The 27,364-nt window shown below is 41.9% G+C and overlaps 1 protein-coding gene across 6 annotated transcripts in view; it reads left to right on the forward strand.

Moving 5' to 3' along the window:
- The window catches only part of PIGG (phosphatidylinositol glycan anchor biosynthesis class G), a 91,266-nt gene that overhangs the window by 43,923 nt on the left and 19,979 nt on the right, over window positions 1-27,364 (forward strand). For 4 of the 6 annotated variants that reach the window (XM_037829173.1, XM_037829170.1, XM_037829174.1 and 1 more), the window contains one exon: window positions 21,110-21,326. The exons of 1 other annotated variant lie outside the window; for it this stretch is intronic. In XM_037829173.1, coding sequence (XP_037685101.1) covers window positions 21,110-21,326 — 217 coding nt within the window. Of the gene's footprint in view, window positions 1-21,109; window positions 21,721-27,364 lie in introns of those variants that run through there. One more of the 6 variants, XM_037829171.1, reaches the window with a different exon arrangement.

Below are 27,364 nucleotides of genomic sequence, written 5' to 3' on the forward strand. Positions count from 1 at the left end.
TTAATTCGATAGTTGGCTTTTTTTGTTGTCGAGTTGTAGGGGTTCTTGATATATTGCGGATATTAAACTCATTGGATTTACGGTTTACACATTTTCCTCCCATTCTGTAGGTTGTCTTTCCAATTTCTTGATAATGTCCTTTGACATACAAAAGTTTTAAATTGTGATGAAATTCAGTTCATCTTTTGTTGCTCATACTTTTGGCATAAAGTCTAAGAATCCGTTGCCTAATACAAGGTCCTAGGGATATTTCCCTATGTTTTCTTCTGAGAGTTGATAGTATTAGCTCTTACGTTTAGGTCACTGATCCGTTTTGAGTTAGAGATCCCAACTCATTCTTTTGCATGTGGATTTCCAGTTGTTCCTGCACCATTTGTCAGAGACTATTTTCCACATTTAATGGACTTGATTGCCTTGTCTGAAATCAACTGGCCATGAGTATGTGGGTTTGTTTCTGGACTCTCTATTGTACTCCATTGGTCTGTATGTCTGTCTATCCTTATACCAGTACCACTTGGTTTTAGTTACTGCCACTTTGTAGTAGGTTTGGAAATCAAGAAGTGCAAGATCTCTAACTTTATTATTCTTTGTCAAGATGGTTTTGGCTATTTGGGGCCCCTTGCAATGCTATATGAATGTGAAAACCAACTTTTCCTCTTCTGCAGAAGGCTGCTGGAGTTTTGATAAGAATTGCATTGAATCTGTAGATCACTTTAGATAGTATTGGCATCTTAACAATATTACTTCTCGGAATCCTTGAACGTGGGATGCCTTTCCATTTATTTAGGTTTTCTTTAATTTCTTTCAGCAGTGTTTTGTAGCTTTCAGTGTACAAGTGTTTCACCTCTTTGTTTAAATTTATTGCTGGCTATTTTATTCTTTTAGATGCTGTTGTAAATGGAATCTTTTTTCTTACTTTCCTTTTCAGATTGTTCATTACTGTTGTATTGAAACACAACTGATTTTTGTATATTGATCTTGTATCCTGCAACTTTGCTGAACTTAGTTCTAGTTGCTTTCTTGTGGATTCTTTGGGATTCTGTATGTATACGATAACGTCATCTGTGAATAGGGATAATTTAACTTCTTCTTTTCTGCGGGATACTGATTACGTGCTTTATCAATGGCCGAGTTTCCTGGGAAAAAGGTGGAAAACACGAGGACTCGGCAGACCTGATAAGTGTAGAGGCTGTCAGTGAAGATGTTTACTGGGTGGTCCCAATGGGTGTTTAACGTGTATGACACCGCCAAGATTTCCCCCACTTGGACTGAGTGAAGGTTGACATAGCTAAATAGGTGGGGTTTTGGGTGGTCTGGGGGATAAGAGAGGAAGGCGAAACGGGTTTTGGAGGCGTCAGTAAAGACGGTAGTGGCACCCGGGATGGGTGCAGAGGAGGGGAAAGGGTGGAAGGGGCTGCGGAAAGGAAGCTTGGCGAGCCCCTGTAACAGTCGATGGCTAGGATAGTGGCAGCTGAATTTCCCATGAAATCCTTCTAAAAGGATTTGCATGTCCGGGTTATCACGTATAAGCAGGTGGGTTTGGCCTGCGTCCAGGGGCCAAACAATTTTTTCCGGCGGCGCTCCAAATACATGAACAGCCAGGGTGACTAGATCTGAAGCTAGGCTGATCCAGAGCCGCACTGCGGGGCAAATTTTTCTAAGCCGGCTTTTAGCGGGGTGCGCCCAAAGTAGAGGGCCATCTTGCCACAGGCAGCCCATGGGTGTTCCGGGCGTAGGAAGGATGAGTGCCATAAGATTGCCCTCTCTAGTGCTGAACCTGTTGAGACAGCAGGCGGCGAGCGCCTTGTTAATGGCGGCAATGGCTTCCTTTGCCTCCTGGGTGAGCTTAATGCGCTGGGAGACCGCTAGCGGCGGGGCTTCTGGGACACTCAGCAGCATAAAGAGTGGTTGGAGCTGCGCGGTGGTGATCGGCAACGCAGAGCGGAGCCAATTGATTTGACCGCAGAGCTGTTGGAGCTCAGTGATGGTGACCCGATCTGGTATGTCCAGCTGGGGAGCGGACGGGGCAATGGTTTTATCAATGCTAAACCCTAAGAAGGCCAATGGCGGCACAATCTGAACCTTTTCGGGCTGAACCGTAAGGCCGAGGTCAGCTAAATTAGTGGTGAGGTCTTTGAGGATTAGAGGAAGCGCCTCGGCGTCCTCAGAGGCCACCAAGATGTCATCCATGTAGTGGATGAGCATGGCCCGCTTTCGCAGGGGGGCCACTGTGTGATTAACATACATTTGGCAGATGGCCGGACTGTTACGCATCCCTTGAGGGAGGACTTTCCATTGGTACCTGCTAGCCGCGCCCGCGTGATTGGGGACGGGAACTGTAAAGGCAAAGCGCAGGCGGTCTCGCTCATGTAGTGGGATGGAAAAGAAACAGTCTTTGATGTCAATGGTGGCTACGTGATAGTGAGCCGGGATGGCCACCGGATGGGGGAGGCCAGGCTGCGGGGAACCCATGGGAAGAATATGCTTATTGATCTCCCGCAGATCATGGAGGAGCCTAAATTTCCCTGTGGCTTTTTTATGAATAACAAACACTGGCGAATTATAGGGACTAGTAGAAGGTTCTATGTGGCTTGCGTCCAATTGTTCTTGGACAAGGGCTTGGAGTGCAACTAATTTGTGCGTGGGAAGGGGCCACTGCTCTACCCATATAGGTTCCTCAGTATCCCACTGCAGAGGAACGGGCGCTGGAGGTGTTAAACGAGCAGTGGCGCACATTATTGGGGGGGCTGCGTGGTAAGCACTGCCCCAGAGGCGGCGAGGATATCACGGCCCCATAAAATTTGGTCTATGGTGTGTAGGAACAACGGGCGGAAGGTGCCTGAGTGGCCTTCTTCATCCTCCCACTTAATGGGTCCCATGGCCTGAAGAGAAGTGGAGGTACCGGTGGCTCCCACTACCGAGGGACCATCGAGAACCATGCACATGGTGGCATACTGAGCGGGCATGCAAGAGACTTCTGCCCCTGAATCGAGCGTGCCCGTGTACCATTTGCGGTCGCAGCTAGGGGCGGGCACCCACGAAACCCTCTGCGGTCGGTGTTGCTTGAGGGGTACCGGTGGCGGCTCTTCCCGGAGGCGAGGGTGAGGCGGGGGACTTGGCCGAGTCCCCGGCGGAGGCGTGCAAGGTGTGGAGGGCGGCGAGAGAGGAACGCGAGACACTCTCCTTTCAGGGTAGTAGAACAAGCAAGCCTTTATTCAGGGGTGAGCACAAGTTATATAGGCTGGCATAGAGGGCGGGGGTTGTTTGAAAAAGGGCGGGAGTTGCTCTGGCAACGGTGCATGCGCACTGGCGGTGGCGGGAGTTGCTCTGGCAACGGGGGTGGCGGGCAAGATAAGGGGGGCGGTTTTCTCTGGCAAGCTTCCCTTAACGATTGTATTTTGGGTGAGGAAATGGGGCCTGCATCCGGCCTCACTTTCTCAGGCCCGGGGGGCTGTGGAGGGCGCTACCGCCCATGCCCACCACCCTCCCCAGGGGCTGATCAGGTCCCCCGGCCTAGGCCCGCCAAGTCGAAGCACGTAATCAGTATCCCGCACTTTTCCAACTTGAACGTCTTTTATTTCTTTCTCCTGCCTGATTGCTGTGGCTAGAACTTCCAGGACGATGCTGAATAATAGTGGTGACAGCAAACATCCTTCTCTTGTTCCTGATCTTAGGGGAAAAGCTTTCGTCTTTCATCAAGTTTGATGTTTGCTGTGAGTTTCTTATAAATGCCGTTTATCATGTTGAGAAATTGCCTTTCTCTTCCTAGTTTTCTGAGTGTTCTCATTATGAAAGGATATTGGATTTTATCAAATTATCCTTGCATTCCTGGAATAAATCCCACTTGGTAATCCTTTCAGGTGCTGTTGGATTCAGTTTGTATTTTGTTGTTGTTGTTGTTTTAGTTAAAGAAGTTGTAGATTTACAGAAAAGTCATGCATAAAATATGTAAAATACAGAGTTCCTATATACCACCCTATTATTGACACCTTGCATTAGTGTGGCATATTTGTTACAATTCATGAAAGAACATTCTTATAATCTTACTATTAGCTAAAGTCCATGGTTTACAATCAAGTTCATTGTTTGTGTTGTGCAGTCCTATGTTGTTGTTTTTTTAATTTTTATTCTAGTGACATACACACAACCTTGTATTTCCCCTTTTAACCACATTCACATATGTAATTAAGTGTTGTTAATACATTTTCTCAAAACTGTCCTGGCTTGCAAGTTAAATTGCATGTTCACCCAAACTTAACCAAAACCAGTGACTAATAAGGGTAAGTACGGACATTTTGGCAGGCCAACTGGAAAGACAGTTTTATGTAAATGAAGTTTTTAATGCTCCTTGAATCATACTCCAGCTTTCCAATCCCACGAAAAGTTTAAATTTGCCAACCTGTAGGAATCAGGGTTTCATCCACAGGCGAAGAAGCATCAGCTCCTCTGACGACTTCATGGTCATGTATATTTGGAGAGCCCTGGCCTGCCAGGTTGAGGAGAATCCACAATGGTGGATTAGGAGAGACAGAGCAAAATACTCCTCTAGATAAGAGATAGAAAGTGCTCCAGAATAGCAGTTCCAGGGTTCTGCTGGCTGGACAAGGTCCGCTATATCCACAGTGACTGTGCACTTGGCGAAACAGAGAGTCTGCATTCAGAATTGATTAAGTGTTTGAGGCTGCTGGGGAAATGGCAGCTGAGCCACACTGCAGTGGGGAGAAAACTGGGGTCGGCGTTTGGAGGCAGGTTAGTTAAAAACCTGGAAAGTGGCTGCAGATCCCACAACAAGAGCTGTGCATTCGGGCGCGGTGGGGAGTGCCTTCCATGCCCTGGGCACCCGCCCCAGTATCTGGCGTGGATGATAGACTTTTGCACACCCGCAGCTAATTGTCCTAGAGACAGGAATGGGCCGCTTCAGCAGGCGGAGTACTGCAGAAGTGGGAAGTTACCAAGCCCCATGTAGCCATCTTTTCAGCAGTCTGGAAGGCACCCTTTTGTGGCACCATGGCCGAGAGCTTCCCTTGGGGATTCTGCTCGCTGTGATGTTGCTCAGTCTTCCTCCATGGAGGCCTGCGGAGTGCACAGCTTAGAGGCAGGGTCCTGCATGGAAGTTGCAAGAGCCCACCACCAGTCCCAGGGGCTTGTGGATCTGCAACAGAGAGACTGTGGGGAATCTGAGCTAAAGGATTGACTCATGCAACAACCCTAGGGTATTACAGTCGCAGCCCCAGGAACAGCTGGGAGCTCTGGGTCTTAAAGCTGTCTTCCCTCCCTAACTGCACAGAGCACACCCCCTCCCTCAGGGCTGGCAGTCCCAACTGCAGACGGAAAATTGGTGTACTGATTGGACCTCCACAAGGTTTGGACCCCCACTCCCTGCATAGATGATGTTGGGGAGAGCTGACTTGAGGGTAATAGGTGGTTCGGGGGCACCATCTGCTAGCAGGTCAGGGAAAGTGCACTCCACCAAGCTTTAGCTGTGTCAAATTATAGATAATTGTTCAAATAAGCCTGCATATCTTAAAAGAACCCTATCAAGATAAGCAAATGCCAAGAGGCCAAAAATAACAGAAAATTCTAAAGCAAATCAAAAAACCAGAGGAGACACAGAACTTGGAGCAATTAATCAAAGAAGTAATCACAAACAACAAGATCATGGCTCAGGATATAAAGGACATCAAGAAGATTCTAGAAGAGCATAAAGAAGAATTTGCAAGAGTAAATAGAAAAATAGATGAGCTTATGGAAAGAAAAGAAACTGTTGATCAAATTAAAAAGGTCCTAGAAACACATAGCAGCAGGTTGGATGAACTTGAAGAATGAGTAAGCAAACTTGAAGAAAATGTTCTGGAGAGTGAAAGTACAAAAGAACGAATGGAGAAAAAAATCAGAAAATTTGAAATGATCTTAGGGATATGATGGACATCATGAAGCGCACAAATATAAGAATCATTGGTGTTCCAGAAGGGGAAGAGAAGGGTAAAGGTCTAGGAAGAGTATTCAAAGACATTGTTGGGGAAAACTTCCCAACCCTTCTGAATGACATAAATATGCAAATCATAGATGCCCAATAAACTCCAAACAGAATAAATCTAAATAAACTCACTCCGAGACATATTCTGATCAGATTGTCAAATGCTGAAAAGAAGGAGCAAGCTCTGAAAGTTGCAAGAGGGAATCAATTCACCACATACAAGAGAAACAATGTAAGACTAAATAGTGACTACTCAGCGGCCACCATGGAGGCGAGAAGGCAGTGGTATGACATATTTAAAATGCTGAAAGAGAAAAATTGCCAACCAAGAATTCTTTATCCAGCAAAGCTCTCCTTCAAATTTGAGGGAGAGTTTAAAATCTTCACAGACAAACAAATGCTGAGAGAGTTTGCTAACAAGAGACCTACCCTACAAGAAATACTAAAGGGAGCCCTACCAGCAGAGAAAAACAGAAGGGAGAGAGAGGTATGGAGAAGGGCTCAGAACTAAAGAGTTTTAGTAAGGTTACATAAAAAAAAAGAGAGGGGAAAAAATACAGCTGACAAATAAAAACCAAAGGTTATGATGGCTGATTCAAGAAATACCTTCACAGTAATAACATTGAATGTGAATGGATTAAACTCCCCAATTAAAAGATATAGATTGGCAGAATGGATTAAAAAAAATATGAACCATCGAGTTTTGTTCCAACGAGCTCATCTTTCTGTTGTTTTCACTTGCCCTGGTTTAATCTGGTGCTATCAGCCCCTGTTTTGAGGCCAAAGCTAAGAATGCAAAGCAGAGAGTCAGGACATAAATTGAGGCGAATCCTGAGACATGCCCATTTCCGGCTCCCCGATGTGAAGATAATGGAGGAGCATTTGGTAAGGTGACCTCAGGAATTTGAGAATCTAATATGAGGTTAAGTTGACTTGTAATTCACCAAAACCTTTTCTGCAAAATACCTTGCCGCAGTGGAATTCAAAGGGGCTAAGATTCCAGCCAAAAAGATTCATATCAAGGAATTTTATTCTTGGAGATATTGGAAAAAGATACCTGCAGGAGAGGAATAAAATGAAGAGTGTTTAGTCAAAATTTATGACTGCCCACACTTAAAACAATCTAGAGAAGCTTCATATTTAATCAATATAAATACATCATGTCTAGAAACAGCTAAGGTTATCCTTATAGTAATTAGTAAATTGACATCTGCTTTTCATATTGCCTTTGTGTGCTGCTACACAAAGTTTCTGAATAAAAATTGGTAATACTGAAAAAAAAAATATGAACCATCAACATGTGGCTTACAAGAGACTCATCTCAGACCCGGAGACACAAAGAAATTGAAAGTGAAAGGATGGAAAAAAATATTCCATGTAAGCTACAGCCAAAAGAAAGCAAGAGTAGCAATACTGATCTCAGATAAAATAGACTTTAAATGCAAGGATGTTATAAGAGACAAAGAAGGTCACTATATACTAATAAAAGGGACAATTCAACAAGAAGAAATAACAATCATAAATGTCTATGCACACAATCAGGGTGCATCAAAGTACATGAGACAGACATTGGCAAAACTGAAAGAAGCAATAGATGTTTCCACAATAATTGTGGGAGACTTCAATACATCACTCTCTCCTATAGATAGATCAACCAGGCAGAGGATCAATAAGGAAATTGAAAATCTAAACAATGTGAGAACTGAATTTGACTTAATAGACATGTATAGAACATTACATCCCAAATCAACAGGATACACATTCTTCTCTAGTGCTCATGGAACTTTCTCCAGAACAGATCATATGCTGGGACATAAAACAAGCCTCAATAAATTTAAAAGGATTGAAATTCTTCAAAGCACATTTTCTGATCACAGTGGAATACAATTAGAAGTCAATAACCATCAGAGCTTTAGAACATTCACAAATATCTGGAGGTTAAACAACACACTCCTGAACAATCTGTGGCTTGAAGAAATAGCAAGAGAAGTTGCTAAATATCTAGAGACGAATGAAAACTAGAGCACAACATATCAAAACTTATGGGATGCAGCGAAGGTGGTATTGAGGGGGAAATTTATAGCTCTAAATGCATACATTAAAAAGGAAGAAAGAGCTAAAATCAAAGAACTAATGGAACAACTGAAGAAGCTAGAAGATGAACACCAAACTAATCCTAAACCAAGCAGAAGAAAAGAAATAACAAGGATTAAAGCAGAAAGAAATGACATAGAAAACAACAACAACAAAGCGAGAATAAATAAAACCGAAAGTTGGTTCTTCGAGATCAACATTGACAAGCCCCTAGCTAGACTAATAAAATCAAAAAGAGAGAAGACCCAAATAAACAAAATAATAAATGAGACAAGCAATATTACTGCTGATCCCAAAGAAATTTAAAAAATTATAAGAGGATACTATGAAGAACTGTACGCCAACAAACCAGATAATGTACAGGAAATGGACAATTTCCTGGAAACGCATGAAAAACCTATACTGACCAGAGAAGAAATAGAAGACCTCAGCAAACCAATCACAAGCAAAGAGATCCAATCAGTCATCAAAAAGCTTCCCACAAATAAATGCCCAGGGCCAGATGGCTTCACAGGGGAATTCTACCAAATTTTCCAGAAAAAACTGACAACAATCTTACTTAAACTATTTCAAAACATTGAAGAAATTGGAACACTACCAAACTCATTTTAAGAAGCTAACATCAATCTAATACCAAAACCAGGTAAAGATGCTACAAGAAAGGAAAACTACAAGCCAATCTCCCTCATGAATATAGATGCAACAATTCCCAACAAAATACTTGCAAATCAAATCCAAAGATACATTAGTATAATCATACACTGTGACCAAGTGGCGTTCATTCCAGGCATGCAAGGATGGTTCAACATAAAAAAAAAATCAGTGTAACACAACACATTAACAAATCAAAAGGGAAAAATTAAATGATCATCTCAATACATGCTGAAAAAGCATTTGACATAATCCAGCATCCTTTTTTGATAAAAACACTTCAAAAGGTAGGAATTGAAGGAAACTTCCTCAATATGATAAAGGGCATATATGAAAAACCCACAGCTAGCATAGTACTCAATGGCGAAAAACTGAAAGCCTTTCCTCTAAGATCAGGAACGAGACAAGGATGCCCGCTATCACCACTGTTATTCAACATTGTGCTAGAAGTGCTAGCCAGAGCAATCCGGGAAGACAAACAAATGAAAGGCATCCAAATTGGAAAGGAAGAAGTAAAACTGTCATTATTTGCAGATGATATGATCTTATATCTGGAAAACCCTGAGAAATCGACGACACAGCTACTTGAGCTAATAAGCAAATTTAGCAATGTAGCGGGGTACAAGATTAATGCACATAAGTCAGTAATGTTTCTGTACACCAGAAATGACCTAACTGAAGAGACACACAAGAAAAAGATTCCATTCTTAATAGCAACTAAAAAAATCAAGTACCTAGGAATAAACTTAACCAAGGATGTAAAAGACCTATACATAGAAAACTACATAACTTTACTTAAAGAAATAGAAGGGGACCTAAAAAGACAGAAAAATATTCCATGTTCATGGATAGGAAGGCTAAATGTTGTTAAGATGTCACTTCTACCCAAACTCATTTATAGATTCAATGCAATTCCAATCAAAATTCCAACAACCTGTTTTGCAGACTTGGGAGAGCTATTTATCAAATTTATTTTGGAAGGGAAAGATGCCTTGAATTGCTACAAACATTCTAAAAAAGAAAAATGAAGTGGGAGGACTTACACTCCCTGACTTTGAAGCTTTTTATAAATCCACACAAGTCAAAACAGCATGGTACTGGCACAAAGATAGACATATTGATCAATGGAATTGAATTGAAAATATGGAGATAGACCCCCAGATCTGGTGATTGATCTTTAAAACCACTGAACTGGGACATAAGAGTCTATTCAACAAATGGGGCTGGGAGAGCTGAATATCCATATCCAAAAGAATGAAAGAGGATCCCTACCTCACACCCTGCACAAAAATTAACTGAAAGTGGATTAAACACCTCAATATGAGACAGTATGTAAAAGATAATGTAGGGAAACATTTTCAAGACTTTGTATTAGGAGGTCACTTCTTAGACTTTATACCCAAAGCACAACAACAAAAGAAAAAATAGATAAATGGGAATTCCTCAAACTTAAAAGGTTCTGTATCTCAATGAAATTTGTCAGAAAGATGAAGAGGCAGCCAACTCAATGGGAAAAATTATTTGTCAGCCATGTATCTGACAAAAAATCTGATATCTTACATATATAAAGAAATCCTACAACTCAAAGACAGTAGTACAAACTAAGTGTTTCCTCCTGAATGCCTCTTTGTTGCTCAGATGTGGCCCTCTCTCTCTAGCTAAGCCAACTTGGCAGGTGAAATCACTGCCCTTCCCCCTAAATGGGATCTGACACCTAGGGATGTAAATACCCCTGGCAACGTGGAACATGACTCCTGGGGAGGAATCTGGACCCGGCATCGTGGGGTGGAGAACATCTTGACCAAAAGGGGGATGTGAAATGAAATGAAGTAAGTTTCAGTGGCTGAACAATTCCAAAAGGAGCTGAGAGGTCACTCTGGTGGTCACTCTTACGCATAATATAGATAACCCTTTTTAGGTTCTAATGAATTGGAATAGCTAGCAGTAAATACCTGAAACTATCAAACTATAACCCAGAACCCTTGAATCTTGTAGACGATTGTATAAAAATGTAGCTTATGGGGGGTGACAATGTGATTGGGAAAGCCATATGGACCATACTCCCCTTTGTCCAGTGTATGGATGGATGAGTAGAAAAATGGGGGCAAAAAAAAAAAAAAGAAAGCACTCAGTGATGTTTTTTACTTTAATTGTTCTTTTTCACTTTAATTTTTATTCTTATTACTTTTATGTATGTGGTAATGAAAATGTTCAAAAATTAATTTTGGTGATGGATGCTACTGTGAATGATTGGGTGCTTTGTATGACTGTATGGTATGTGAATATATCTCAATAAAATTGAATTATTAAAAAATGTGCGAAAGATATGAAAAGACATTTCTCTGAAGAGGAAATACAAATGGCTGAAAAATATGAAAAAAAATGTTCATCTTCACTAGCTAATCAGGAGATACAAATTAAGACCACAATGAGATATCATCTACACCAGTTAGATTGGCTGCCATTAAACAAACAGGAAACTACAAATGCTGGAGAGGATATGGAGAAATTGGAACTCTTATTCTTTGCTGGTGGGACTGTATAATGGTACAAGCACTCTTGCAGACAGTCTGGTGTTTCCTTAGAAAACTAGATATAGAGTTACCCTTTAATCCACCAATTTCACTTCTCAGTATATACCCGGAAGATCGGAAAGCAGTGACACAAACAGATATCTGCATACCAATGATCATAGCAGCATTATTCAAAATTGCCAAGTGATGGAAATAATCCAAATGTCCTTCAACAGATGAGTGGATAAACAAAATGTGGTATATACACATGATGGAATACTATGCGGTAGTAAGAAGGAACCAGATCATGAAACATGACAACATGGATGAAACTTGAAGACATAATGCTGAGTGAAATAAGCCAGGCACAAAAACAGAGATATTGTATGTTACCACTAATGTGAACACTGTGAAAAATGTAAAAAAAAATGGTTTGTAATATAGAATGTATGGGAACTAACAATAGAGAGGAATTAATGGAGGGGGAACGATAACACAATAGGAACGGGTAAGTTACGGAGGGTAAACTTAATGTTATGGGAATGCTCAGGAACTAGTATTGTTTGTTAATTTTGGGGGAGGTATGGTAGGAACAAGTTGGAAACAATGTAGTTATTTTAGGTTATTTGTTTTTCTTATTCCTTTGGTTATTGTTGGTTAATTTTCTTGGGATATGGTAGGAACAGGTTGGAAACAATGTAGTTACTTTTGGTTAGTTATTTGTTTTTCTTATTTCTTTGTTTTGGTTTTGTTTGAAATGTTTTTTTCTTTGTTTTTTAATTTTTTAATAAAGTTAAAATAAAATGGGAATTGTAATAATATCTACTTCATAGGTGGCTTTCTGAGGGTTAAATGAGTCATTACATGAACAATGCTACAAATACTTAGTACATGATAAGTATTCAGTAAACCTTACTAATTCTTGTTATCAACAACAACAAAAGAACGGTTGGTCAGGCTGAATGGTGTGGTCTAACGGCCTGTGCTCCCTGCCATCCAGTGTGTTTGTCACCCAGACTTGCAACTCTCCATGATAGCCCTCCTCACCGTCTAGACTGATGTGTGAGAACTAGACGCCATTTGACAGCCCCTGAGGGGTCCAGAGGATCTTAGCAAACCCTCTGGTCCTCCGTGCAGACTGTTGGGCCCGTTGCTGGTGGCTTGTACTTCCTCCCATCAGCATGAATGTCCCCTGGTGGTCCAGTTGGCTGTCCTCCCAACCACTGCTCTAAAGTAAGGCTGCTTCTGGAGGTACCCTTCCAACTCAGCAAAGCCAGGACCATGTCTGAGGCTCTTCTCTGCTTGTCTTTGACCCCCAAGCTGTGATAGTGCAGCCCCAGAAGATGATGTCCACTTTCAGCAGGTCTGACTGCAGCTAGAACTTCTCCACTGTCCCTTTCCCCACGGGCAGGTCTCCAAACAAGGCTCTGGCGTCTGAAGTCATGGGGAAAACTCGGGTTGTGCAACTACTCCCTGCCCTTCAAATTCCTGCCTCCATTCATTAGTGAAAGTCTCCTCCTATTAATGTAGAACTGTCTATTTCTCCTTTCAAATCTGTCAGTATTTGCTTAAGGTATTTTGTGGCTGTCCCCTCAGTGCTTATATATTTATAATTATTATGTCTTCTTGTTGAATTTACCCCATTTATCTCTATATAATATAGTGACCTTTTGTCCCTCGTAACAGTTTTTGACTTAAAGTCTATTTTGTCTGAAATTTGTATAGCTTAAACATTTCTCTTTTGGTTATAATTTGCATGGTATATTTTTTTCCATCCTTTTCTTTTCAACCTAGTTGTGTCTTGAATTTAAGGTGGTTGTCTCTTGTAAACAGCATATAGTTGGGTAATGGTTTTTATTCATTTGGCCTATCTTTGCCTTTTGACTAAAGTATAATCTGTTTACATTTAAAGTAACTATTGATAATGTAGGCCTTTCTTCTGCCTTTTTGCTATTTGGTCTTTGTAATTCATATACTTTTTTTTGGTCCCTCAATCCCTCCATTAATGCTTACTTACATATTTGTTTGATTTTTGTAATTGTACCATTTTGAGTCCATTCTCATTTCTTTCTGTATATATTTTTCATAATTTTTTCTTTGTTGTTACCATAGGACTAAAATTTAACATCCTTTATCTATAATAATTATGTATGACTTGAAACCAACTTAACTTCAATAGCATGCATACACCTCTCTGCCGTTCCACCTTTTTGTTGTACTTGTTACAAATTATATCTTTATATAGTGCATGTCCAAACCACAGATTTATCATTACCTTTTATGTATTTCCATTTTAGAATCTTTAAGAAGTAAAAAGTGGAGTTACATACCAAAAAATACAATAATATATTACTGGCATTTATAATCACCCATATGATTACTTTACGGAAGGTCGTTATTTCTCTGTGCTGCCTTGATTTACTGTCCAGTGCTCTTCCTTTTAGCCCGAGGGGCTCCCTTTAGCATTGCTTGTAGGGCAGGACTAGTGGCAACAAACTCCCTCAGGTCTTATTGTCTATGAATGCTGTGATCTTTCCCTCATTGAAAGACAGTCTGGTCGGATATAATATTTTGTCCCACTGCTGTCTTCCAAGGTTTCTGATGAGAAGTCAGCACTTAATCTTATTTGGTCTCCCCTTTTACATAAAATGTTGATTTTCTCCTGTAGCTTTCAGAACCCTCTTCTTGTCTTTGTGTTTGGAAGTTTGACTACTACATGTCTGGGCATGTGTGGTTCTCTTAGAGTTTATCCTGATTGGAGCCTGTTGGGATTCTCGAATGTGCATCTTTATGTCCTTCATTGAATTTGGGAATTTTTCTGCCATTATTTCTTCATCTCTTTCTGGGACTCCCATAATGTGTATTATCAATGTGCTTGATGGTGTTTGACAGGTCTCTTAGATTCTGTTTGCTATTTGTTTCATTTTCCTTTCTGCTCCTCAGCCAGAGTTATTTCAGGTGTCTTCAGGTTCACTGATTCTTTCTTCTGCCACTTGCAATATGCTGTTGAAACCCTCTTGGGAATTTTTCAGTTTAGTTATTGGAGTCTTCAATGTCAGTATTTCTGTTTGGGTCCTTAATAAAATTTCTGTCTCTTTATCAAGACTCTCATATTGTTCATTCATTGTTTTCCTGAGATCCTTTGGTTCTTTTCCATGTTTTCCTTTATCTCCTTCAGCATACTGAAGATCATTTTTTTAAAGTCTTCCTCCTATATGTCCTAAGTCTTATCTACATTGCTGGTTTCTGGATTTTATCTTGTTCCTTTGGATGGTCCATCATTTTCTTTCCTTTGTGGCACACTGTACATTTTAATATTTTAAAGAGTTAACTCCAGAATCTGGTTCCTGAGCTGTCCCCTTCCTTAAGTTTATGTCCAACTAGTGTTAGGACAGAGATTTCCTCGAGTGCCAGCAGCTAACAAAAAACAAACCCAACACAAAAACACCTTTCACAGACTTTGAAAATTGTCTCTGCATTGGCTAGTGGTTGCCTTCAGAGTTTAGGCCTCCTATCAAGAAGATCAACTCGAGGCACATGTGAAGTGCAGAGTCCCCTCCGTCTTTTCTGAATCTGCTTCTTATCCTGGGCTTGTTCTTGTTCATGGCCTTAGGAATTCCCCTGTTTACAGGAATTCGAGTGTCCCCTCTACTCCCTATGAAACAGACTTTCTTCCACTCCTTGTGCTCTGTTATGACTTAAAGCAGGTAAGCCCATGCACAGGGCCTCTTAGACTTGTTTCTTACACAGCTTTGGCTGTCTGCAAGCTGCTTCTGCCTGCAGGGCAGTTTCTGGGAAGAGGAGCCCCAGACGAGCTTCCTGGTTCAGGTTTAGAGCTGCCGCCAATAGCTTGGCACCGCACAGGGCTACTCTGCCCCCTCAAGAATAAGACCAGGGGCCCAAGTTGGCAGTGCAGGGTGCCACACACTTCTCTCACCATCTTTAAACCTCTTTTCCTGATTTGGATTCACTTGGTTACTGCAGTCCTTTAACTGTTTTGTAGTTGGGGGGAAGGTGGCTCTGCCAGTGTTGCCAGTCGCTCAGAGATTCTGTGGGGACAGCACCTTGGAGTGTTTTGCTGCCATCTTGGCCAACTGGAAACCCCTGACTTTTGGTTTTGTTGGTTTTCTCTGTTATTTTTGTATTCTCTTTTTCATTTATCTCTGGTCTTTACTATTTCCTTCCTTCTGCTGAATTTGAGTTTAGTTTTCTCTTCTTGTTCTCGTTTCTTTAGATGTTAAATTAGGTTATTGGTTTCTGATCTTTCTTTTTTTTTTAATTAAGGTATTTAGAGCTATAAATTTCCCTCTGAACACTGCCTTTTCTGCGTCCCATAAGTTTTGGTGTGTTGTGATTTTGTTTTCATTCATCTTAAGGTATTTCCTAATTTCCTTAGTGAATTCCTCTTTGACCCATTTGTTGTTTAATTTCCACATATTTGTTAATTTTCCAGTTTTCCTTGATATTGATTTCTTGCTTTATTCCATTGTGGTCTGAGAAGATATTTTGTATGATTTCAAAATTTTTAATTTATTAATATTTGATTTGTGGAATAACATATGGTCCATCCTGGGAAATATTCCATGTGCACTTGAGAAGCTGTGTGTTCTGCTGCTGTTGGGTGGGTGGGTGGGTGGAGGGGGGAATGTTCTGTATATGTCCGTTAGGTGTAATTGGTTAATAGTGTTGTTCAAGTCCTCTGTTTCCTTACTGATCTCCTGTTCAGATGTTCTGTTAATTATTGAAAATGGTGTATTAAAGTCTCCAACAGTTATTGTAAAAATATCTATTTCTCCCTTCTATTCTGTCAATTTTAGCTTCATGTATTTTGGGGTTGTGTTGTGAGGTACATCTATGTTTATAATCATTACATTTTCTTGCTGGATTGAACCTTTTATTAGTATATAATATCATTCTTTATCTCCTGTACTCTTTTTTAACTTAAAGTCCATTTTGTCTGACAATAATTTAGCCACCCTGGGTCTCTTGATTACTGTTTGCATGAAATAGCTTTCTTCACCCTTTTACTTTCAACCTCTTTGTGTCTTTGTATATAAAGTGGTCCCTTTCTGACAGCATATCCATCTGTCTAGAAGAGACATTTTTCCTCCAATCTGCCAATCTCTGCCTTTTTAGGGGTGTTTAATCCACTGATATTTAAGGTAATAACTGAGAAGGAAGAATTTACTTCTGCCATGTAGCTGTTTGTTTTCTGTGTGTCTTGTATGTTTTTTGTTCCTCAATTACTCCATTACTGCCTCTTTTTGTATTTAGTTTCTTTTTTGTAGTGTACCATTTTGATTCCCTTCTTCATTCCTCTTCTCCATTTTTTTATTTTCTTAGCGGTTACCTTTGTAGTTAACAACTTAAACTAATAACAACCTAGTTCAACCAGTACCAACTTCGTTTCAGGAGTTTACACACACCCTATTCCTCTGTCTCCATCACTCCTATTTATATTGTCACTGTTGCAAATTACATCTCTAGAGACTATTTGCCTATATATTATGATTGTTATTTACTCATTTGCCTTTCAAGTCGTATAAGGCTGTGGAGTGAGACTGAGTGGCTTGTCGTAGGGACACAGGCTCAGGCATGACGGAAGCTTCCAGCAAAGGACCACGTTATCACACGGCGCAGAGGTCCACAGGCAGGGGGTGAGGCTTCCGTGCCTGATCTCCGGAGGCCAGCTGCTCTGGCGGGTCGGCGGATGGCATCTCTTCTCGTCAGAGAGGAGAGACACGCCTGTGCTGCTCGAGGGTGAGGTGTTCCTACCACACCGGGGGCCCTGCCCTGAGGAGCGTCTGGGGCTGCTTGTTCCCAGTTTCCAGGTCTCAGGTCTGGCTGTGCCTTCTCATTAGACCTAACGTCTCCCCCGGCTGTGGATGGAAACAGACTGAAACCTTGTCACAGTATAGAAAAGCGGCACTGTGAGCGAGGGCTGGGAGTGGGCCAGTGGGCGAGTGTCTGTGACTGCCCCAGCAAGGCGTGGGCAGCTTTTAAAATAAAATCGACGATAACACAGGGTTTCATTTTTACCTGTTCTTCTGGCCTTGAGTGACTGTCTAGGGTACTTTACAGTCTGAAGGACTCTGGCAGGGCCGCTGGTGATGACCTTTTAGATTGGGCTTATCCATAAATCTCTTGATTTCTCCTTCATTTTGGAAGATAATTTTGTTGGATTTAGAATTCTTGGTTTTTTCTTTAAGGACTTTAAGTATTTCCCTCCCACCCTCTTCTTACCTCCATGGTTGCTGATGAGAAATCTGCTTTAATGGGGAGCCCTTGTACAGGACAAGTTACTTCCCTCCTGTTTTCAACATTCTCTCTTTGTCTTTGGATTTTGACAATTTTGCTATAATGTGTCTTTGTCTCAATCTCTTAGAGTCTGTCCTGCTTGGAGACCATCAGGCTCCCTGGATTTGTGTGTTCATATCTTTCATCAGATTGGGGAGGTTTGGGGCTGTTATTTCTTCAAATACTTTTTCTGCCCGTTTCTCTCTCTCTCATCCTTCTGGGACTCCAGTGATGTGTATGTTGGTACGCTTGGTGGTGCTCATTTTTCTTCATTACTTTTTCTTTCTGCTTCTCACTTTGGGTGTGGTAGTTCAGAGGCTGTGTGTACTCCAGAAAGGACCGTGCTCTTTTAATCCAGTCCTGTGGGCACAGACCTATTGTGGGTGGGACCTTTGGGTGAGGTTCAGCTGAGGCATGTCCCAGTGGGTCTTGATCCTCTTCCTGGAGTCCTTTATAAGAGGATAAGGGACACATAGGAAACAGAGAGAAATGCCCAGAGAAGTTTAGAGAAAAAGCCACAGATGCAGAAGCCAGAAGCCAAAACAATAAAACCCAGGAGCAAGGGACCAGCGGACGTTGCCATGTGCCTTCCCGTGTGACGCAGGAACCCAGGCTCACCGGCAACCGGTCTTCAGAGAATGTGTCGTCCTGCTGATATCTTAATTGGGACATTTTCATGGCCTTAGAACTGTAAGCTTGTAAAACTAGTGAACTAGTAAATTCCCATTGTTAAAAGCCAGTCTATTTCTGGTATACTGCATTTCAGCAGCTTTACCAAACACACAGAGGATAATTTCTATTGTCTCATCTTTAAGTTCACTGGTTCATTCTTCTGCCTGTTCAGATCTGCTGTTGAATCCATTCAGTGTGTTTTTCATTTCAGTTACTGTACTTTGCAGCTCCAAAGTTTCTGTTTGGTTCCTTTTTGTAATTTCTATCCCTTTAGTTTGTTCAGATGGCATTTTCCTAATTTCCTTTAGTTCTTTGTATATGGATTCCTTTAGCTCATTGGATATAATTAAGACAGTTGATTTAAAAGTTTTGGCTAGAATGTACTTCCTCAGGGATGGTTTCTGGTAAAAAAATTTTCTGCGATTGGGCCATACCCTCTGTTTCTTTGTGTGTTTTTAAATTTTTGCTGAGAACTGGACATTCTGAATATTACATTGTTATAACTCCGGAAATCTAGTTCTCTCACTCCTGGGTGGCCAGGGTTTTTTGGTTTGAGGTGTTGTTGTTGTTGGAGGGTGGAGCTAAATCGGGACTATTTTTGCACCCAAGCAGGGAATGGAAAGAGAAAAAGAGAAGAAAGGGTAAAAGGGGAGGTGGCGGGTCCTACGTCTGTAGACTCCTCTGCAGCTTTTCCCTGAGGGGGTAAGTCAGGGGCCACCCGCAGAGCCGGCCCAGCCATCTGAGTAGCTGCTCACAAGCAGGGAGTGGGCCACACACCCCCAGACTCCAGAGGACGAGGTCCTTGCAGCCCACCCTGGCGCCAGCCAGCTGCCCCACTGCTGCCTGCCACGTGCCTGGGGGTGGGGGGAGGCAGTGAAATTTACCAGCATTTACCACAGTTTACCAGCCTTTTTGTCAAGCTCTTCCCTGGATGCTCCACAGTGCCCACTAGACTCCAGAATTCCAAAATAGCTGATTCAGACTGTCCCTGCCAGTTCAGCAGTTGTTTTGGTGGAGGGACAGATTCCTGGAGTTTCCTTCTCCGCCATCTTCCCACCATCCCCCCTCCTTAAACTTTTAAGAAGTGAATATCAGAATACGTCAGATGTGACTACGACTGCCTCGCTGCTTCTTGCTCGTTCACAGGCAGTGAGCCCCATGACACTGTCGCCCGTCAGCAGGGGAGCACAAAACCCACTCTCCCCCTCTCTTGGGTTCCCAGGCCTCTTCTGCTCCTTCAGGCCCAGATTTCTTAGGATTTTTACAGTAGCAGTAATGCCAGTGGCATCCATTGGGTTAACTCAGCATTATTGCCTGAATACTAGCAAGTACTTTTATATTCAGTAATAAGATTCCAGTAACTCATTAAATATATGTTAGCTAAAATTTAATAACCATGAAGTATTGAAAAGTAAAGAACTTAAAAAGTACTCAGCTTAAAAATAGAGGGCCTTGGAATCCTGCTTTAAAGATTCATGTAATTATCATATTAATGGTTTGAAAACAAATGGAGGACAGGAAAGTGCTTTCAGGGCTTGTTTCTCCTCTGCTGACTCTCGTCTTCTCTGTTACTTGCTTGGTGAACAGCTGGGGAGCTGCGGTCGCAGTTGATTTATCTGGGGGGGGGGGCGGCCGGTTGCTGAACCCTCGGCTCTCGGCGTTGCTCGGAGGGTACCGGCGGCGGGGGCTCTTTCCCGGAGGCGAAGGCGAGGCGGGGGACTGGGCCCGGTCCCCGGCGGAGGCGTGCAAGGTGTGGAGGGCGGCGAGAAGGAACAGGCAGGACACGGTTCTTTGAGGGTGAAGAAGCCAAGAGAGCTTTATTAGGGGAGAGCACCAGCTTATATTGGGCGCTTAGGGGGCGGGGTAGCTGTAGAGGTCAAAGGCTTGGATTGGTTCAGAGAGGGCGCGGAGGTTGATAGACAAGGGGCGGGAGTAGTTCCGGTGACTGTGCATGCGCACTGGCGGTGGGGGAGTTGCTCTGGCAACGGGGAGTGTCCAGGCGAGATAAGGGGGTGGGGAAAAGGCGGTTCCCTCCGGCAAGCCTCCCCTAACGGTGGTATTTTGGGTGAGGAAATGGGGCCTGCCTCCGGCCTCACTTTCTCAGGCCTGGGGGGCTGTGGAGGGCGCTGTCGCCCGTGCCCACCACCCTCCCCAGGGGCTGATCAGGTCCCCCAGCCCAGGCCCGCCAAGTCAAAGCACGTAATCAGTGTCCCGCAGGGAGCATCGTCTCCGAGGCGGTGAGTGCAGACAGGATGCTCGGAAGGGCAGGAAGGAGAGTTTAACACTTCTACTTTTGTTTATTGTATCTCCTTTCCTTGTGATTTTCTATTTGTTTTTATTTTATCATATTTGTGATGTATTAGTTTAGTAGAACAAGTACATATTAAAAATGAATGAATGCAACATTGGGAGGTGTGTCTTCTAAGGTATTTCTCTGTGGCAGCGTGTTGGAGATGCTAACGTGGCCCCAGCCCAGATTTGCCAATCTTGATTGCTGTGGGGGTGGGGGACACAGAAATGACCATCTCGTCCAGGACCCCAGGTCGTTTTATAAAGCTTTGGGTCATGTCAGGGGCATTCGAGGGTGTGTGCTCTGGAACACAGGAGCCCTCCCCGACGCTCCCGTCTGCTGCACTTTGTCTTCCCTTCACTAGAATGTAGTTCCCAGGGAGCAGGGACTGGGTTTTCCCTTCTTTTCTTCCTTTTCTGGAGAATCTAGAGGAAGATCTGGCACTCAGTAAACAGAGTAATTATTATGTCTGAGTGAGTCAATGAACGAAGGTGCCCAGGAGCAGAAATTACCATAGTCATTTTCAAAATAAAAATATAGTTACGTATCTAGCCTTGCCTTGTCCGATACGTAAGTGGCATACACTAATGCATGTTTTCTTTGTTTTATTAACAGCAGTTCAGCACTGAGGCACGCCTGCTTCTGCTATGCACTGATGGGTTCTATTCCGGTTTGTGCATATATCATTTTGGTGACGTCTCTGCGTTATCATTTATTTATATGGAGTGTATTTTCTCCAAAACTTCTCTATGAAGGAATGCATCTTCTCATTACAGCTGTTATTTGTATATTTTTCACAGCTTTGGATCAAACCAAGCTAACAAAATCTTAAACTAAGCTATTAAAGACACTGGAAAAATACTATATTTTTTAAGTCTGCTGTTTACTTCATGGATTTGAGAAGTGAAAAAGATCATTCTAACAAAAAAGACGTGAATTCTACAGAGTTGATGAATATCAATTTCTTGGACTACTGCACTTGAATTTAAGTTAAATAGCAAATGGATTAATAATATGTTTTCTCTTTCTAAAAAAAGGTCACTTAGAAATAATTTGTTTGAGTTTATATCACGAGTGTTTCCCTTTCTTGACAGGCCCTCCGAAACTTCTGAACTTGTAATTGCCTCCTGATGAGTTTTTTTTTTTTTTTAATTCAGTTTTATTGAGATATATTCACATACCATACAGTCATCCGTGGTGTAAAATCAACTGTTCATAGTACCATCAAATAGTTGTACATTCATCATCCCAATCTATTCCTTACACCAGAAAGAATAAGAATAAGAATAAAAAATAAGAGTAAAAAAAAACACCCAAATCATCCCCCCCATCCCACCTTATTTTTCATTTAGTTTTTGTCTCCATTTTCTACTCATCTGTTCAAATACTAGATGAAGGGCGTGCGATCCACAAGGTTTTTACAATCACACTGTCACCCCTTGTACGCTACATTGTTATACAATCATCTTCAAGAGTCAAGGCTACTGGGTTGGAGTTTGATAGTTTTAGGTATTTACTTCTAGCTATTCCAATACATTAAAACCTAAAAAGGGATATCTATATAGAGCCTAAGAATGTCCACCAGAGTGACCTCTCAACTCCATTTGAAATCTCTCAGCCAGTGAAACTTTATTTCGTTTCATTTCGCCTCCCCCTTTTGGTCAGGAAGATGTTCTCAATCCCACAACGTTGAGTCCAGAATCATCCCGGGGAGTTATAGCGGATAAGTTTTGATATGACCCAAATATGTGTGTGTTTACATCTGTGAATAAAAAAGCTCCGGCCTTTGTCTGGGTGTATTTGAATTTTAGAGGAGGGGGTGCTCTGTGAGGGAGGGGCACTCGGTACACGGCTCTCAGGATCTGTTTACGCTTTGAAAACTACCAGGGACCCCAAAGAGCTTTTGTTTATGTTGGTTATAGCCATTGAATGTAGATGGTTTTGGAAATTAAAACTAAGAAATTTTAAAAATATTTATTCATTTAAAAAATAATAAAACTATTGTGTATTAATGTAGCATGTATTTAAGAAAAATAACTATGATTTCCAAGACAAACAAATTTTTTTATTTTACATTTTTGCAAATCTCTTAAATGCCTGGCTTCACCGGAGGCCAGCAGTTCCTCATCCCTGCTTGTGTGCTCACTCGGCTGTGATAGGTGTTTTGGGTTGACGTATAAGAAGAAAGTCCATCCTTGCACAGATAGGCATTAGAAAGGAAAGTGGGTTTTGATAGCTTTTTGCAAACTGTTGTGGATGTTCATTTTAGTACTATGCCCAGACTCAACAACTGGTAGTTTCTGAAAGATTAGTTGGAAAAAGAAAAGAAATGAATACATGAAAACCCAAATAGGATCTGCACTGGGGTTTATAAGATCGGACAGATGTCAATTGGTCAGCTGGTTTCACAGTGTTTGTGGCTGTGTGTGAAGGGCACAAGGAGCTCCAAGTCTTAAACTATTTCAAAGAAAAAATTATTTTAAAAAAGAAAAGATTATCTGCAACATGGAGTCTGAAACCATGCAGATGAGCTTTTGTGGTCTGTACGTTGAAATCCACTTGTCAGGCCTGAGCGCTGCACAGATCTTTACCCAGGAACGAGGTGCAACAGCTGCACTATCATGTGGTCAGTAACGGCTCCCTGAATTTTATGTAAACCTCCCAGATCAGTACCAAAAATCACTTTTTAAATTTTGTTGATATCACCCGCAACCTCATCAGAAAAGTCTTTAAGTATTGGGAAGCTCACAGTGGCAGATACAACTTTTCCAAACTTCTTTAACATTTACATGAAAAACTCAAATTTTATCATTGACAGCAAATAGTGTGCTTTCCTTGAAGTGACAGTCCCACTTTGTTCATTTTCAAGAAAATGCCAAATACCCAAATGTGACTGCCAGGTTGTCAGTCATCCTTTCAAGTTAGTTAGAGCACCATCCATGAAAAAGCTTCTGCTCCCAGCTCTCCTGGAGACCAGTGCCTAGATCTGTGTGGGCCTCTGCCTGCGTCCTGTTTCATCAGATCAGGGCAACGAGTTGTACTCAGGGTCCCTTTTACTGCTTCACCGAGGATATTGTGTTCTGCTAGCTCCTGATAAGGAAGAGAGTGACATCTGCGGGTCCTTGGCCAACTCAGCCGCTGGTGCAAAGCACGTTGGAGCCAAGTTTCGGGAGCATCCAGGGCTGGTGGCCCCTCGGGCTGGATGTGAGGACAGGAGCCTCCTGCTCTCCGTGCCTGAGCTCTCGTCTGCACCGTGTACGGAGACCAACCCAGAGGTGCCTGCACGTGCCGTCCCAGTGCCCTGTCACCCTGGCCCCAGGTGCCACCACCACCTTGCCCAGGTCACTGGCCCCCAGGGCAGACACAGTGGTTTGAACATGAAGCCAGCCCACACCCCCTCCCCTACCCCAGTCGAAACCTTCCCAGGCTGACTTCGTTTCCCTGGAACAGAATCCAGACCCCTCCTGGCGGTTGGCACTTCCGTCAGCTGCTGTCAGCCTCGCACACTGAGCCTCAGTGCCGCGGAGGGCACGGCCCGTCGTGACCCAAACGTGGGATGTGGGTGATGCCTCCCTGCCTTCCTGGGTGCTGTCCTCATTACCTGGAACCCTCTGTTTCACCTCTTCACCCCCCTTTGTCAGCGCCCTTTCCACAATGTCAGTGCGAGAGCCAGTGTTTAACCGGTTGTATCTGTAACACAACAGGGACTCTCCCCACACGTTCTGTTAAGATTTATATTTATTGGGTTTTTTAGTCATATTTTTTATTGTAGAATATAACATATACACAGAAGTGTTAACTTCCCAAGTGCAATTTAAAAAGTAGTTAGCAAATTCCAAAGAATGTTACGGGTTACAGTTCTACAGTTGCAGTTATTTCCTTATTGTGAAATATAACATTTATGCAAAAAGGTGATATATTTCAAAGTATACTTTAAGTAGTAATACATTCAGTTTGCATACACTGAGATGCACAGGTCATAGCTATACAGTGGATTCGTATATGAGTGGATATGTCTGGTAACCCGCACCTCTGTCAAGACAGAATGTTCCCCTCTTTTCAGAAAGTTCCATCCTGGTCCTTCCCAGAGAAAAGCACTGTTTAAATTAGATTAGTTTTGCCTGTTGTAGAATTACAATTAATGGAGGCATATGGTCTGTATTCTTTTGTTTCTGGCTTCTCTCAGAATGTCTGTGAGACTCACCGATGTCTGTGTGTGCATCAAGTTCTTTGCTTTCTGTAGCTGAGTGGGGTCTCGCTGTAAGGCCACACCACACTTTGTCTATCCGTTCTCCCACGATGGGCCTTGGAATTTTTTCCAGTTTTTGGTAAGCAGGAATTAGATGGCCGTGAATGTTCTTGTACAAGTCTTTTTGTGGATGTTTTCATATCTCTTAAAGAAATTCCTAGGCCTGGAATTGCTGGATCATAGAGTAAATGGATGCTTAAATTCTAAGAAACTGCCAGATATTTTCCCAAAATAGTTGTACCATTTTATATTTGCTCTAGCAATGTATGAGAGTTCCAGTTGCCCCACATCCTAGCCACATTTAGTGTTGTCAGTCTTTTTAGATTTCAGCAGTTCTGAAGGTCGTGTAGCAGTATATCGCCATGGCTTTAATTTGCATTTCTTGGTGACCAGTGACTGACCAGTGACGTCAGGAACTTTTTTTGTTTCCTTATTGTATCTTTCTTGGTGAAGTGCCTGTTCAAGTCCTTTGACCGTTTCTTAAATTGAATTGTTTATGAGTTCTTTATAATTCCAGATACAAGTTCTTTATCAGATGTGTTTTGGAAATATTTACTCCCAATATGTGGCTTGTTTAATCATTTCTTAATGGGTGCCTTTGATGAACAAAAGTTTTTTATTTCGTTGAATTCTAATTTATCAATTATTTCTATTATGGTTATTCTTTTCAGTGTCTTGTCTAAGAAAATCTTTATTCAGGTTACAAAGATACTCCTCTATTTTCTTCTAAAATCTTTACAGTTGTAGCTTTTATATTAGGTTTGCGATCCTTCTCAAATAGTATATGGTGTAATGTAATAGTCAAGTTCTTTTTTCCTTTTTATTCTGCATAAATACCTGTCTATTTTAATACTATTTATTGCAAAGACTTTTTTTCCTCCACTGAGTTATTTTGGTTTCTTGTCAAAAATTAATTAATGATACAAATGACAGTCAATTTCTGGACTCTGTTCCATGGATTACGTAATTCTTACGTAATACCGTAGAGTCTTGGCTACTGTAGCTATAGCTAAGTCTTGAAGTTGGATGGAACAAATTCTCCAGGTTTGTTTTTTTCCAAGGTTGTTTGGCTACTCTAGGTCCTTTGAATTTCCTTATAAATTTAGAATCTGCATATCAATTTCTATTTTTTGAAATGTGTGGGTATTAATACTGGGATTGCATTAAATCCATAGATTGATTTGGAGAGAAACAACTCTTAACAATATGAAGTCTTTCAATCATGAGCATGATATATTTCTCCAGTTAAGTAGGCCTTTTTAAATTTCTATAAGCAGGTGTTGGAAAAACCAACAGGCAAATTATGAGATAGTTATATAGTGAAACATTCTCCAGTGTAAATTCATGAGGTCTGCTGTGTTAGCATCTGGACATGTTTAAGAGAAAATAATCTTTAGGGGAAAAAAAAGGAGCACAAGGAAGTATTTACATACTGACGGCCACTGTATAAAATCCATTCATGACACATACACATTTTTTAGGAGTTACAATTTACAGCCTTTAAGGAACAAGGCAGCATCCTGGGCACTGCCAAGAAACCTGCAACAAATAGGTAGGAATAATGCACAACAAGGAAGGCCAACTGTGGGCTGGGTTCCCAAAAAGTGCCTTGTGCAAGCTCCGGTTGTGATTCCGCTGCATGGAGAATGGGGTGCACGTCCCTGTGCCTTCAAGGGCAAAGGTCACAGTGGCCAGGCCGCCAGATGCTGCATGGCCACTCCTCTTCCCCAGACTGTGTTCACTGAAGAACAGGCATCTGGCACTGGTGGAAGTGCCAGAGTAGTTCATCTTCACTCAGCACCTCCTGACCAAGAACTTGGTCCGTTCCAAAGTGGGAAGAATTCCCGTATCAAACTCTTGTTCAAAGACCATGGCCAGGCTGAGAGTTCAGACTGCCTATCGGGGACCACTCACAGAGGTTTTTGAGCAAGTACACCAAGGCAGGAATTTCAGCGACATCCATGAGCTTCACGTGAAGGCATCTCAAGTGATCGTGGAGAAAGCTAAAAGCAAACTGTTGTATTCAGTGGTGCCAGACATGGAGTCTGTAGTGCCAGAGGACCAGCCTCCTCGATGGAGGCCGCACTTGCTTTGTGGGCTGATGTCATCAGGATGGAAACGACATTGGTGAAATGCCTTTCCCATCACTGCATGGGAAGGGTTCATACTCTCAAGATGACTTGTGACTGTGGATGCTAACCTTCGTCATCTGCCTGGATTTTCTCAGGTGTCTTCAATGTAAAAATGTACTTTTTTAAATAAATTTTTTATTGTGAAATTTAACATTTATACAGAACAGTGACGGCTTTCAAAGTACAATTTAAGAAGTCGTTAGAGGGCAAATTTCAAAGAATGTTGTGGGTTACAGTTCCACATTTTCAGCTATTTCTTTATTGTGATATTTAACATATATACAGAAAGGTGATAACTTTCAAAGTATGATATAGCAAGTAGTTACATAGGTGATTTCAAAGAATGTTATTGGTTACAGTTCCAGTTTCAGTTATTTCCTAATGGTGAAATACAAGATATATACAGAAAGGTGATAACTTTCAAAGTACAATTTAATAAGTAGCTATAGAACAAATTTCTAAGAATATTATGGATTACAGTTCCACCAT

The sequence above is a fragment of the Choloepus didactylus genome, chromosome 3, assembly GCF_015220235.1.
Source record: "Choloepus didactylus isolate mChoDid1 chromosome 3, mChoDid1.pri, whole genome shotgun sequence".
Taxonomy (NCBI): Eukaryota; Metazoa; Chordata; class Mammalia; order Pilosa; family Megalonychidae; genus Choloepus; species Choloepus didactylus.